The following is a 14060-nucleotide window of genomic DNA, read 5'->3' on the forward strand; positions in this document are numbered from 1 at the left end:
CCTACCCCACAGAAGTAAATCGCCATCACGACATCTGGTGACTTCGAAGGTCTTCCTTGGTTGCCTGCTGGTGATCTAGACCTCCCCACCGCTCTGCCTAGACAACTGATTTTCTAAATGTGAGGGCAGAACATGACACTATGTTCACGGCATTTCATCATTCTTTTCAACTGTGTTTCCAGCCTATCATGGTCTTTGGGATCTTAATTCTGGCCCCGTGGAGAGGTTTGCCTTACTGACAAACATCACAGGCAAATTTCCTAATGTGCCTTCTAGGTCTCCATGCAAATCCCCCATTGAGGCTCAGAGCAGAACAGGCAGAGCACAGCCCTGTGTCCTGTCTCTGGATCTCTCCAGACTGAGGCCGATTCCCGTGGACGCTCTTCAAGAACAGCTTTCAAGTGGGCTACCTCTCCCATCATGTATCATGTGAATATCTGCATCGCTTGTCTCGTTGACATCACCCAACTGCAGAAAACCACGGTGGGGCTGTCGTGCCTGCACAGAAATAGGGACATGCCTGCCTTCAAAGAGCTCCCACTCCCGCTGGGGAGTGAAAAAGAGCACTTGTGAGAAAACACTCAGAAATATGAGGCCAAATATGACCAATGCCCAGGAATGACACAGAGAACTTCAGTAAACACATGAATGGACAATTATTCACTCAACAAACCTTTATAATAGCAGAACAACTACAGAGATGGCCTTAGCGAGCCCACCTCATGCCTGGTCTGTACATTCTGTTATTGTCTTGAAGCCTTGCAACTATCCCCATGAGGTCCATGTTATTGTCCTTGTATGAAAGAGGAAATAGGCTCAGAAAGCATGAGAAATGTGCCAAAGGTCACACATCTAGTAGATAGTGTTGAGCCTAGTGGTGTCTACCTCTGTAACCCACGATGCTCTGGGCTGCCCAGAGGCCCATTCATGATTCTGCCCTGGGGTTGCCATGGCCCATGAGAAATAAGCCCTGCTCTTAGGGGATGACCTGAGAGCCACACTAAGGGCAGATGCCAAGCATGCCATCTTGCAGCCCCGTAGAAAAGGACGATGGGTCTGGGTTGGCAGGACCTCTGGGTGGGTCTACTCACACTGCAGGGTGGAATTCCAAAACCAGACCCAGCCATGTCAGGACATGAGAAGGGCAGAGTGCCTCACATGTGTTCCTACAGCACATTTACCCCATGGCAGGCAGCACCGAGCCCCCACACATGGAGGAGGAGGGCTCCCTTGCTCCCTGGGCCTGAGGAATCCTCTCAGATTTGTTCACTCTGAGAGAGGAAAATGATGACAATTCCTCTGCCCTCTGGAGACACAGAAGGAAGGCCATGTCATTGTCATGTGTTTGGGTTTATCCCCCCAGGGCCAGAGCAATGCCGACTCTTCTCTCTGTTCTGAGTGGACACCAGCAAGGCCGCCCTGCCCCACAGTCACCCGACAGACAGGCAGGGGTCAGCAACACGTGCCATGGGCCCAGTGTGGAGATGGCTGTTGGCTGCTGATTGTTCATGAAACCAACAGGGAGTAAAGAACAAGGAGGCAGGTTGAAGACACAGCGCCAGCAGCCAGGGAAGCAGGTATGGGAGCTGGAAAGGTGGGGAGGTCAAAGGCAGGGGAGGAAGTCACACGGGAGCGGCGAGGACCTGAGGGTGAAGGAGCCAGGTGTGGGCACAGTCAGTGCCTAAAGCCAGCTGGCCCAGGTTGCCAAGGCGGATACCGTGGCAGCCAAGTCCCTGGGCACTATGGGGAGTGTGGATGAGAGAGTTATTTCCGCAGTGCACCAGAAGTATAGATATTTCTGGAGACCAGGACCGCCTTCACAGAAGATGGGCTGCCAGTAGCGCAAGGCCAGGCCGGCTCCAGCCTGGCTTCACACCATCTGTCCCACTGTGGCTGCTCCACAAGCCCAGGGGGAAGAAACGGCCCTGCGGCCCTGCGTAGGAGAGGACTGTACCATCTGCGGGACAGAGGTGCTCGCTCACTTCTTACGGAGCCGCCTGGGTCCCGCGTGAGGGCAGGAACTGCCTCAACGGGGAGCTCAGGTTCAAACGCCGCAGAAGACGGGAGCTCCAAACCCTCAGATCTCAAAGGCCTGCTCAGCCTCCTGGAGGGAAGACAGCCTGAACTCTGCAACCCCCGAAATCCACCCTAAGGCTACGAGGGGGCCAGAGCCACTCAAGTACTTCAAAAGGGAACTGCTATAGAAACAGTGAAATGCGGTCTCAGGAAATGCCCATTTGGGACTTCTTGTCTTCAGGGGTTGCTGAGTGAGAAGCCAGGAGTCCGTTCTAGAGCGGATTAGGGGTGCTGTGGCTGCGGCCGGTGCTTCGAGGGCAGTGGTGTGAGCTAGGCACTACACGGGCCATGGCCCTGCCCAGGAAGGAGCAGGGCCTAGAGGAGCAAGGCCCCTGCCCACTCCTGCTTTGGGCCCTGCTCTGCCATTGCTCCTGGGAGGAGAGCCGAGCACCCCTGAGCCTCAAGGGCCCTCAGGGCGTCCTCTCTGAGGAAACACACAAAGGGGTAAGGAAGCCGTGTTCACAGCAGAGGCAGAATTGTCACTGGGGTATGTATAGGGCATGGAGGGCTTCTTGGCCAGGAGGAAGGAGCCTGCCTATATGTCCTCAAGGGGGAAGTACTTGAAAGTATGTCTCTGGTGGCTGAGCACTCAGGCCCTGGGAAGGCACACACAGGCCAGTCTGCCCTTCGAGTGTGTCTGTGGAACTGAGGAGAGCCCTCAGAGAGCCCAGCTGATTGGTTTCCCAGCCCTGAGCCCAAGCCCTCAGCCTCCGTGAAGATGCCTGAGCCCTTTCAGAGGGCGGGTAGCTGATGGCCTGAGTGGCCTCCCCCAGGGGGTGCCCATATGACTTGCCTGGGCATTCCTTATGAGATTTTGTCTTAGCTTCTTAAACTGCACTTTCAGGTGCACAAAGGTTAACTGTACACCATTTTACAGCTGCTCACAACTCCCGAGATTAAGATATCAAACACCTCGGCCTCCCAGAGGCCTCCCTCTCACCGCTTCCCATCAATCTCCCCTCAGAGGCCCTGCTGCTCTGCTTTCTCTCACCCTGGAGTAGTTCTGCCTGCCTTTGAACTTCCTAAAAGCAAAAATCGTGCATACTCTTTTGTGTCTGGCTTCTTTCAAAAGATTCATCTGTGAGATTCAGCCATGCTTTTAAGTGCGGCACTCTTCTGTTCATTTTCTCTGCTGGATAGTATTCCATCAAATGGACATACCATCCTTCATTTATCCATTCCACTGCCAATGCAGTGTTTCCGTTTGGGGCCATCATAATAAAGTTTCTGTAAGCATTTCTGCATATGTGTTTGAGGACCCTCGTAAGTCTGCCTGGGAACAAAAGCTCCCCCGGCGACAAACGTCTGGGGAGCCACTCATGCACCAGGTTCTTCAACCTTCACCAGCAGGCTGAAGAACAGAGCCCTGGAAACTGGAGCAAAGGCACATGTGGAAGTTTGCAAGGTGTTTGGGGAATGTTGACTCCTACAGTGTGCTAGAGAGGGCTGTGGGTGTGCGTGTGAGCTTTGTGTGTGCGAGTGTGTGTCAGGGTGTGTATGAGTCCCTACAGATTTGAGTGTGTGACTGTATGTGAGCACTGTGGGTGTGTATGTGTGGACTTACAGTTATTGTGCAAGAGGGTCTCAGAATCTCCTGGGCAGTGTATCCAGAATTACTGTAAGAGAACCGCTGGGCCACGGCATTTAGGGAAAAGAGAGGAAATGACCAGAGATGAGGCTAGAAAAACAGATGAGGGTCAAACTGCGAAGAGTGGTGGATGCCTTACTACAGCATTTGGACTTTATCGTGCTGGTGACAGCAATCACCAAATGTGTTTAACAAACACCTAGTGGCATCACACACCACTCAGTAGTTGTGGCAGAGCCGGCTAGCTCACCTCCCAGCATGTAGAGCCCCAGTCCGGGCAGAGTGAAGTAGAGCTTCCTAGTAGGGGTACTGGGGGGCAAGGTCGTGAGGCACGGCGTCTACAGCGAACAGCCTGCGTTTCTGTTCCAGTTCTGCCACTTATCAGTCAGGGGACCTTCCTGCGCCTCTGTTTGCTCATCTGTAAAGTGGGGACATTCCCGGCTTTCATACGCCAGGGTTGTTGAGAAAATTAAATGAGCAAGTACTTGAAAGTGTTGGCACATAGTGAGCACGCGGTAAGCGTTAGCTGAAACGATTTGTATGGAAAATGCAGTGATTAATAGATAAGTGTGTGTTGGCTGATGGATGTACACACATGACTTGCACTGACAAATGGCACACACACACACACAATGGGCAAACAGTCCTGCGTACACAGAAACAGCCCACAGCAAACAGGGCTTTACAGGTCAAACGTTCAAAGATGCTCCCGGCTCAGCCACTGCCCATAACTTACTCACTGGAAACCGAGAGCTCCTTAGTTACAGAAAGGAGACAGGAAATGAATAGGCCCCAAATCATCTTCGCTTTAGGGACTCGCAGTTGGATGAGCTGCTCAGTCACCCAAGTCCTGGGAGGACTGCAAACGGCCCACTAGAGCCAGCGTCCTTCAGCTCTGTTTGCAGGGATACAGGGAATGCTGCCTTCTCCTTTGCGACTGGGGAGGCCAGAGCAGCGGTACCTAGGAGAGTCTGGGGAAAGTGGGTGCCAGCACAGGATTTCCATGAGAAGTGGGGAAAGCCCACCTCGGAGGCCTCCTTCTCTGCCCACGCAGTAAGACGGTCTGCAGCCAGGCCTGGGACAGATGATTTGAGGAGCCGACGCAATTCTCAAAACCCAACCCAGCCCCCATCTTCCTTTCTTGGAGAAGGGAGTCCCAGGCCAGGAGCCCACCCCTGCCCCCTGCCCTGCCTGGTGAAACCGTCAGCAGGGTGGAAGAGGAAGTGCGTCTGAGAGCATGATCTTACCTCCACGTAAAGCAAGGGGAAAATCCCAATCTTGTCTCCCAGCATGCCTTCTGCCCAGTTGTCATCCACTCTTCTGATGACGGTCAGGATCTCATCCTGGGGTTGCCGCAGCCCATCATGCACACAAGCACGTGGACACGCAACAAAACACACACAACAAAAACAGAGACCAGTCAGTATTGCAGGAGCTAAGAAAAGATCCTAAGCAATGACGCAAAGAATGGTTTATTATCCATTCTGGGATATGACATACAAAAATAATCCGCCCTTCCATCTTCACCCATGGTCTCCCGCTTTCTCTCTTACATATTGATTATAGCTGCAAAAATCCTTAAATAGAAAAGTGTGGTAATTTACAATATGGCTAGCATTTTAAAATTCATGTTCCTATTATTTATTTACTGAAATAAAATTATTTTGAATAAAAATAAATTCAGCAAGTACAAACCTTTTTAAGTTTCTAGCTCCATCCATGAACAAAAAATGACCCAATCCAATTCCATTTATTTAGAGTCGTGGGTACAAAAAGCTTTGGATAACCCTCCTAAATTCTTTGGCAATGCAGACAATGCCAAGTATAGATGCACAAAGTGGAAACAGATGGAAGGAGAAAGGAAGAAGCATGAAGCACGAGGAAGAGGAGCTTTCCGGGGAGACTGGCAGCCTGGCAGTTGTGAGGAAGGACGTGCCTGGGATGTCTTCACAGGTGCCAGGAGCTACAGGCACACATGACACGGGGTGCGGTGAGGAGGGTGGGAGAGAGAAAGTACTGAGCAGGGATGGAGAGCAAAAGGGGGAACCCATCAGGGAAGGGGACTGGGGAAGAGAGACAACACAGGCAGCAGCAAATGTCAAGAGAGCCAAACAGGGATGCCACAGACAAAATGGCACCTACACCAGGGGTCTGTGGCTGGCCCCTGTTCCCTCTCCAATATCCATCCTCCTCTCGGTATGCAGGGTGTATAATGGAACACTCTCCCCCCCGCCCCCGCCATGGACTGTCTGCCAAACTACCCCCACCCCCTGCCCCATCACATCAAAACCTCCCTGTCACTCGTCCCTCAACCATCTGCTAGAGGACCACCTGGCCCATCTGGGGCTTGTGCTAAGGAGCTGAGGGCCAGCCTAATGGGGTAACCCCTACTGGATTTGAAGGTACCATCTGAGTCTTTAATGCTTTAATGTGAAGCAATGAGTCTTCCAATGAGGAGCCAAGTCTTCCAATGAGTCTTTAATACTTTAATGTGAGGCAATAATATGGGACTTGTTGGCCTCTCTCAGGTCAGAGGCACATATTAGGACAGCACACTTCATGAAATTATCAGAAAAACTGGCTTCCCTGTGAGCTAAGGGGCCACACAGATTTGGGGCATTCATCCGGGTCAAGGTAGAGTCATCTAATGGGAGTGGGATATGCCTTTCAGAGAACACAGATAGGTAAAAGCAAGGATAAGTGTCTGTCAGGGGAAGCTCCTCGTGGTCGATTCCAAACCTCTCCTCACCTAGGGGTACAGAGTAGAGTTTAGGAGCAATCATAACCTTCATTTTCTCTGCCCTCATCCCTAATCTCCCAACTTCAAAAAAATTCCAAATTACAAAATTATCTGTAATTTTAGAGTATTTCTTCTCTCAACTGATACAAGCTAGAAAAATGCAATAGATACTACAAGGGGATCATATCGTTTCACATGTTACAGGGCAGTTGGCTCTCAGCCTACAGAGTGATATTTGTAAGGGTTCCTTTCTAGCTCAGCTGTTAGAATGTATGGGCTTTTCTGGTAACTGTTGGGCCAAAGTAGCCACTGGCTTGAGGAGAGATGTACAGAAAATGCCCCTGAACTCCCATGCCTTGCTCACCTCACAAGTTCACAACTTATAAGAGTCCTGGGCCTGTGATGAATTCAACTCAGATTCAACCAACGGGAGGCCCTGAGGACTTTGCTGATCATGCAAAGGGAAAGGTAATTGAAGGCTTCCTACATGTCAGAGTTTTGGCAACAAAAAAAAAAATAGCACAAAAAAGACATTTAATTTTGTAAAATTCAAAAGAAAAAAATAACAGGTTAATTTCTGGGGAAGGTCTTTTGAAGTATGATAACAATGCTTTGGCTACACAAAAATGAAATTCTCTACGATAAAAACAGCTTAAAACAAAACAAAAAGGCAAAAACCTAGAGAAATACTTGGAGGATATATGAGAGACAAAGATTTAATATCAATACTATATAAAGACTTAAAGACACAATAGAAGAAAAAGAAAAGTGCCTTAAAAAGAAAAACAGGCAAAGAGCAAAAATGAGACAGCTCACAAAAAGGAAGAAAAGCAAATTGCCATTTGACATATTTTTATAAGTTATGACTCACAAATAAAAAAAGTACAATTGTAAACTAGAAGAGTTCTCTTTTTCTTCATTGTTTATTTCGCTTATCAAATTAGCAAAGAAGAACAGAAAGCCAGCACACAGTGTTGGTCAGCACGCAGGGACTTGGCACTTTATCATTTTTGGTGGAGATAAAAATCTATAGCAGGCCGTTTGTCGGCTTCTATTAAAGATCAAAGCCTTCATACCCACTGATCCAACAACAGCACTTCCAGAAAGTCTACACTAGGAAAATCAAAGATTTAGCTCTGAAAACGTTCATTACAGTGCTGTTCAATCAGATAGAAACTAAAGACAAATGCACAGTGAAAGAGATTTGGTTAACTAAATTATGGTATTGTCCGCCAATACTATTCCCAACTCCAGCCCACTCTAGCCATCCTATACTACCTAAGAAGGAATGGGAAAATGGAGACACTTGTGTGGAGTTCACCATCTAGTGGTACAGGCTCCTTAAAAGACTGAGACCCAATAATGGGACCATAGGACTATACAGCACTCCCTCTTCCCCAAGCACCACCACCACATTACTAAAGGCCAATTTATAGCAGTTCTTTTTACCTGGTACATCACGCCTGTCTATCAAAAAAATTACTAGATATACTAAAAGGCAAAAAAAACCCCAAAAAACAAAAAATACAGTTTGAAGGGACAGAGCAAGCATCAGAACCAAATTCAGACATAGCAATGATGTTGGAACCATCAGACAGGGAATTTAAAACAACTATGATTAATATGCTAAGGGCTCTAGTGGATTAAGTGGACAGCATGCAAGACAGATGGACAGTGTAGGTAGAGAGATAGAAAGTCTGAGAAAGAACCAAAAAGTAATGTTAGAGATCAAAAACACCATCACAAAAATGAAAACTGTTTAGATAGGCAAACAAGTACTCTGAACATGGCCAAGGAAAGAATCTTTGACCTTAAGGATATCTCAATAGAAACCTCCAAAACTGAAACACAAAGAACAAAAAGAACAGGGTATTCAGGGACTGTGAGATAACTACAAAAAGTGTAAAGTATATATAATGGGAATGTCAGGAGGAGAAGGAAGGAAGGAAGGAAGGAAGGAAGGAAGGAAGGAAGGAAGGAAGGAAGGAAGGAAGGGGCGGGAAGAAATATTTGACACAGTAACGACTGAGAATTTCTCCAAATTAATGTCAGACACCAAACCACAGATTCAGGAAGTTCAGAGAACACCAACTAAGATAAAGTCCAAAAAAACCTACTTAGACATATCAAAGTACTGAAAATCAAAGATAAAGAAAAAATTTTGAAAGAGGCCAGAGGGGGAAAATATCATATTTATAGAGAATCAAAAATAAGAATCACACCTGACTTCTCTAAAACCATGTGAACAAGAAGAGTGAAATATACAAAGTTTTGAGAGAAGAAAACCCACCAGCCTAGAATTATGTACACTGAAAAATTATACTTTGATAGTGAGGGAGATGAAGACTCTCTCAGATAAACAAAATTTAAGAGTTTGTTGCCAGTAGACCTGCCTTGCAAGAAATACTAAAAGAAGTTCATTAAAGAAGAAAATTACGTAGGTCAAAAACTTGAATCTACATAAAGAAAAGAACATTGGAGAAGGAAGTAGTGAAGGTAAAATAAAACTTTTATTTTTCCTATTCTTTGTTCAAAATTAAAGTAGCAGGAATGTATTTGATTACATATACTATGTACATATATTATATAGATCATGTATATACTTATGTATAAGGGATTGGGGCGCTTGGGTGGCTCAGTCGTTAAGCGTCTACCTTCAGCTTAGGGCATGATCCCAGGTCCTGGGATCAAGCCCCGCATTGGGCTCCCTGCTCCACTGGGAGCCTGTTTCTTCCTCTCCCACTCCCCCTGCTTGTGTTCCCTCTCTCACTGGCTGTCTCTCTCTGTCAAATAAATAAATAAATAAAATCTTAAAAAAAAAAAAGGGATTGAAGAAGAGTTAGAGAAGGGGCAAAGAACCACGAGAGACTATGGACTCTGGGAAACAAACTGAGGGCTTCAGAGGGGAGGGGGTGGGGGATTGGGATAGGCTGGTGATGGGTATTAAGGAGGGCATTTATTGCATGGAGCACTGGGTGTTATATGCAAACAATGAATCATGGAACACTACATCAAAAACTAATGATGTACTGTATGGTGATTAACATAAGATAATAAAAAATTTTAAAAAAAGAAGAAAAGAGTTAGGATTCTTTTATTATTATAAAGTATTTGTACTACCTGTGAAATAGTACAGTGTTTTTTGAAAGTGAACATTATTAATTGCAAATGTATATTGCAAACTCTAGGGCAACTACTAAAAAACCTTTTTTTTTAGGTACAATTGATATGCTAAGAAAGGAGAGAAAACAGAATCACATAAATTGTTCAATTAAAACCACAGAAAGATAAAAAAATAAAATAGAGAGAGAAAAACAAAAATAGGAATGAAAATCAAGCACAACAAATAGAAATAAATATGGTAAATATTAATTAAAAAATACAAATAGTCACTCTGATTGTCAATGGCTTATATTCACAAACTGAAAGACAAAGATTGTCATAGTGGATCAAAAAGTAAGACCCAAATATGTTGTCTATAATAAACCCACTTTGGAAAATGGTGTGGAGGTCCCTTAAAAAGTTAAAAATTGAGCTACCCTATGATCCAGCCATTGCACTACTGGGTGTTTACCCCAAAGATACAGAAGTAGTGAAGAGAAGGGCCATATGCAACCCAATGTTCATAGTGGCATTGTCCACAATAGCTAAATCATGGAAGGAGCCGAGATGCCCTTTGACAGATGACTGGATTAAGAAGATGTGGTCCATATATACAATGGAATATTACTCAGACATCCAAAAGAATGATTTCTCAACATTTGCTGCAACATGGGTGGGATTGGAGGAGATAATGCTAAGCGAAATAAGTCAAGCAGAGAAAGACAATTATATGGTTTCACTCATTTATGGAACATAAGAAGTAGGAAGATCGGTAGGAGAAGAAAGGGAAGAAGAAAGGGGGGGTAAACAGAAGGGGGAATGAACCATGAGAGACTATGGACTCTGGACAACAAACTGAGGGCTTCGGGGGGGAGGATGAGATAGGCAGGTGATGGGTATTAAGAAGGGCACGTATTGCATGGTGCACTGGGTGTTATACGCAAGTAATGAATCATGGAACTTTACATCAAAAACTAGGGATGTACTGTATGGTGACTAACATAATATAATAAAAAATATTATTATTAAAAAAAGAAAACTAGAAAAAGAAGAACAAATTGAATCCAAAGTAAGCAGAAAAAAAGAAATAGCAGAACTTAGAACAGAAATCATTGAAATTAAAAACAGGAAATCAATAAAGAAAATCAACAAAACCAAGAGCTGGTTGTTGGAAAAGATCAATAAAGTTGATAAGCCTCTAACCAGGCTATGAAAAAACGAGAAGGAACACAAATTACTAAGAACAATCATGAAAGATAGAACATTACTACAGATACTAGGTATTAAAAGGATAATAAAGGAATATTATGAGCAATTCCATGGCCACAAATTTGATAACCTAAATGAAATGGACTTTTAATGATGTAATCTGCCAAAATTCAATAAGAAATAGACAATCTGAATAGGACCATACCTATTAAAGAAATTGAATCAATAATTAATAAATTTCCAAAACACAAAGCAGCAGACCCAGATGAGTTCACTAGTGAATTCTCCCAAACATTTAAAGAAATTATACCAAATTATCTAACAATCTCTTCCAGAAGGTAGAAGTAGAGGGGCGACTTCCTAACTCATTTTATGAAACTACCGTTACACTAATACTGAAACCAAGCAGAGACACAGCATGGAAAGAAAACTACAGACTAATATTTCTCATAAGCATAGATGCAAAAATCCTGAACAAAATATTAGCAAATTGAATACAAAAAGTATAAAAAGAATTATGTAGCATGACCAACTGGGATTTATCCTAGGTTCAACATTCAAAAATCAATTAATATAATTCATCACATCAACAAGCTAAAGAAGAAAAATCATATCCTCATGTCAATAGATGCAGAAAAAGCATCTGACAAAATCAAACACTGACTCATGATGTAAAAAAAAAAAAAGCCTCTTAGCAAGTTAGGAACAGAATGAAACTTCCTCAACTTATGAAGAACATTTACAAAAAAACCTACAGGTAACAGCATAATGGTGAGAAACAAAAAGCTTTCCCACAAAGTTCAGGAATAAGGCAAAGATTTCTCCCTCACCACAGCCTTTCAACATCATAGTGGAAATCCTATCTAATGCAATAAGACAAGAAAAGGAAATAAAGGGCATACAAATTGGGAAGGAAGAAATAAAAGCTGTCTTAGTTTGCAGATGACAGAATTGTCTATGTAGAAAATCTAAAAGAATCAATGAAAAAACTCTTGGAACTAATTAGCAATTATAGCAAGGTTGCAGGATATAAGAGTAATATACAAAAGTTACACACTTCTATATACTAACAATGAAAAGTGGAATTTGAAATTAAAAACACAATGCTGTACATAAGCACCTGAAAAATGAAATGCTTACATATAAATCTAACAAAATACCTACAAGTGCTATATGAGAAAAACTGCAAAACTCGGATGAACAAAATTAAAAAACAAAACAGAGAGACATTTCATGTTCATGGATAGGAAGACTCAATATTGTCAAGATGTCAGTTTTTCTCAATTTCCAGATTTAATGCAATTCCAATTAAAATCTCAGCAAGTTATTTTGTGGATATTGACAAGCTGGTTCTAAAGTTTGTTGGAAAAATAAAAGACCCAGAATAGCCAACGCAATTTGAAAGAAGAACAAAGACTGACATTATATGACTTCAAGCCTTACTTAAAACTACATTCCTGAAGACAGTGTGGTACTGGTGATAGAATATAAAAATAGGGGCGCCTGGGTGGCACGGCGGTTAAGCGTCTGCCTTCGGCTCAGGGCGTGATCCTGGCGTTATGGGATCGAGCCCCATATCAGGCTCCTCCGCTATGAGCCTGCTTCTTCCTCTCCCACTCCCCCTGCTTGTGTTCCCTCTCTCTCTGGCTGTCTCTATCTCTGTCGCATAAATAAATAAAATCTTTTAAAAAAAGAATATAAAAATAGATCAATGGAGCATAAGAGAGCATTCATAATTAGACTCACATAAACACAGTCAACTTATCTTTGACAAAGGAACAAAGGCAATACAATGGAGAAAAGATAGTCTTTTCAACAAATGATGCTAGAATGATTGGACATCCACATGTAAAAAATGAATCTAGACACAGACCTTATACCACTCACAAAAATTAACTCAAAGTGAACAACAGAATAAATGTAAAAAAATATATAAAACTTTTAGAAGATAACATAGGAGAATATCCAGATGACCGTGGGTTTGGTGATGACTTTTTATTTATTTTATTTATTTATTTATTTTTTTTTAAGATTTTTTGATTTATTTATTCGACAGAGATAGAGACAGCCAGCGAGAGAGGGACACAAGCAGGGGGAGTGGGAGAGGAGGAAGCAGGCTCATAGCAGAGGAGCCTGATGTGGGGCTCAATCCCACAACGCTGGGATCACGCCCTGAGCCGAAGGCAGACGCCCAACCACTGTGCCACCCAGGCGCCCCTGGTGATGACTTTTTAGATACAACATCAAAGCCTGGTCTATGAAAGAATTGATAAGCTGGGCATCATTAAAATTAAAAATTTCTGTTCTGCAAAACAGTCAAGAGAATAAAAAATAAGCCACAGATTCATGAAAAAATTTGCAAAAGACATATTTGATAAAGGACTATGATCCAAAAAATACAAATAACTCTGAAAACTCAACAGTAAGAAAACAGAGGTGGCTGGCTGGCTCAGTCAGTAGAGCATGTGACTCTTGATCTCAGGGTTGTGAGTTCAAGCCCCACACTGGGCATGGAGCCTACCTAAAAAAAAACCAAGAAAACAAACAATCCAATTTAACAATGAACTAAAGGCCTAACAGACACCTCACAGAAGAAGATATACAGATGGCAAATATGAGTATGAAAAAATACTCCATGTCATATGCCATTATGGCAAGGCAAATCAAAACAACCATGTGATGTCACCACACACTGATTAGAATGGGTGAAATCCAGAACACTGACAACACAAAATGCTGGGAAGGATGTGGAGTACCAGGAACACTAATTCATGGCTGGTGGGGGATGCAAAATAGTACAGCCACTTCAGAAGATAGTTTGGTGGTTTCTTATAAAACTAAACACACTCTTACCTTACAATCCAGCAGTTACACTCCTTGGTATTCAAACAAAGGAGTTGAAAATTTATATCCACACAAAAACCTGCACAGGATATTATAGCAGCTTATTCGTAATCTAAAGCTTGGAAGCAGTCTAGTGATGTCCTTCAGTAGGTGAATGGATAAATAAACTGGTACATAAAGACAACAGAGTATGATATAGTGCTAAAAAGAAATGAGCTATCAAGCCATGAAAAGACATGGAGGAAACATAAATGGATATAACTAAATAAAAGAAGCCAATTTGAAAAGGTTACATATTATGTTATTCCAACTACGTGACATTGTAGAAAAGGCAAAACTATGAGACAGTGAAAAGATCAACGGTTGTCAAGGGTTGGGAAGTAGGGAGGAAAGGGATGAATAGGTGAAGCACAGAAGATTTCAAGGTAGTGAAAATACTCTGTACGATACCATAATGGTAGATATACGTAATTATAAATTTGTCCAAATCCACAGAATGTA

General features: G+C 43.4%; 1 protein-coding gene across 1 annotated transcript in view; it reads right to left on the reverse strand.

The window, feature by feature from the left end:
* The window catches only part of SH3RF3 (SH3 domain containing ring finger 3), a 376150-nt gene that overhangs the window by 128890 nt on the left and 233200 nt on the right, over positions 1-14060 (reverse strand). The window contains exon 4 of the mRNA XM_034657262.1: positions 4912-5007. Within this exon, the coding sequence (XP_034513153.1) occupies positions 4912-5007 (96 nt within the window). The remainder of the gene's footprint in view (positions 1-4911; positions 5008-14060) is intronic.

The sequence above is a fragment of the Ailuropoda melanoleuca genome, chromosome 4, assembly GCF_002007445.2.
Source record: "Ailuropoda melanoleuca isolate Jingjing chromosome 4, ASM200744v2, whole genome shotgun sequence".
In the NCBI taxonomy this organism is placed as follows: Eukaryota; Metazoa; Chordata; class Mammalia; order Carnivora; family Ursidae; genus Ailuropoda; species Ailuropoda melanoleuca.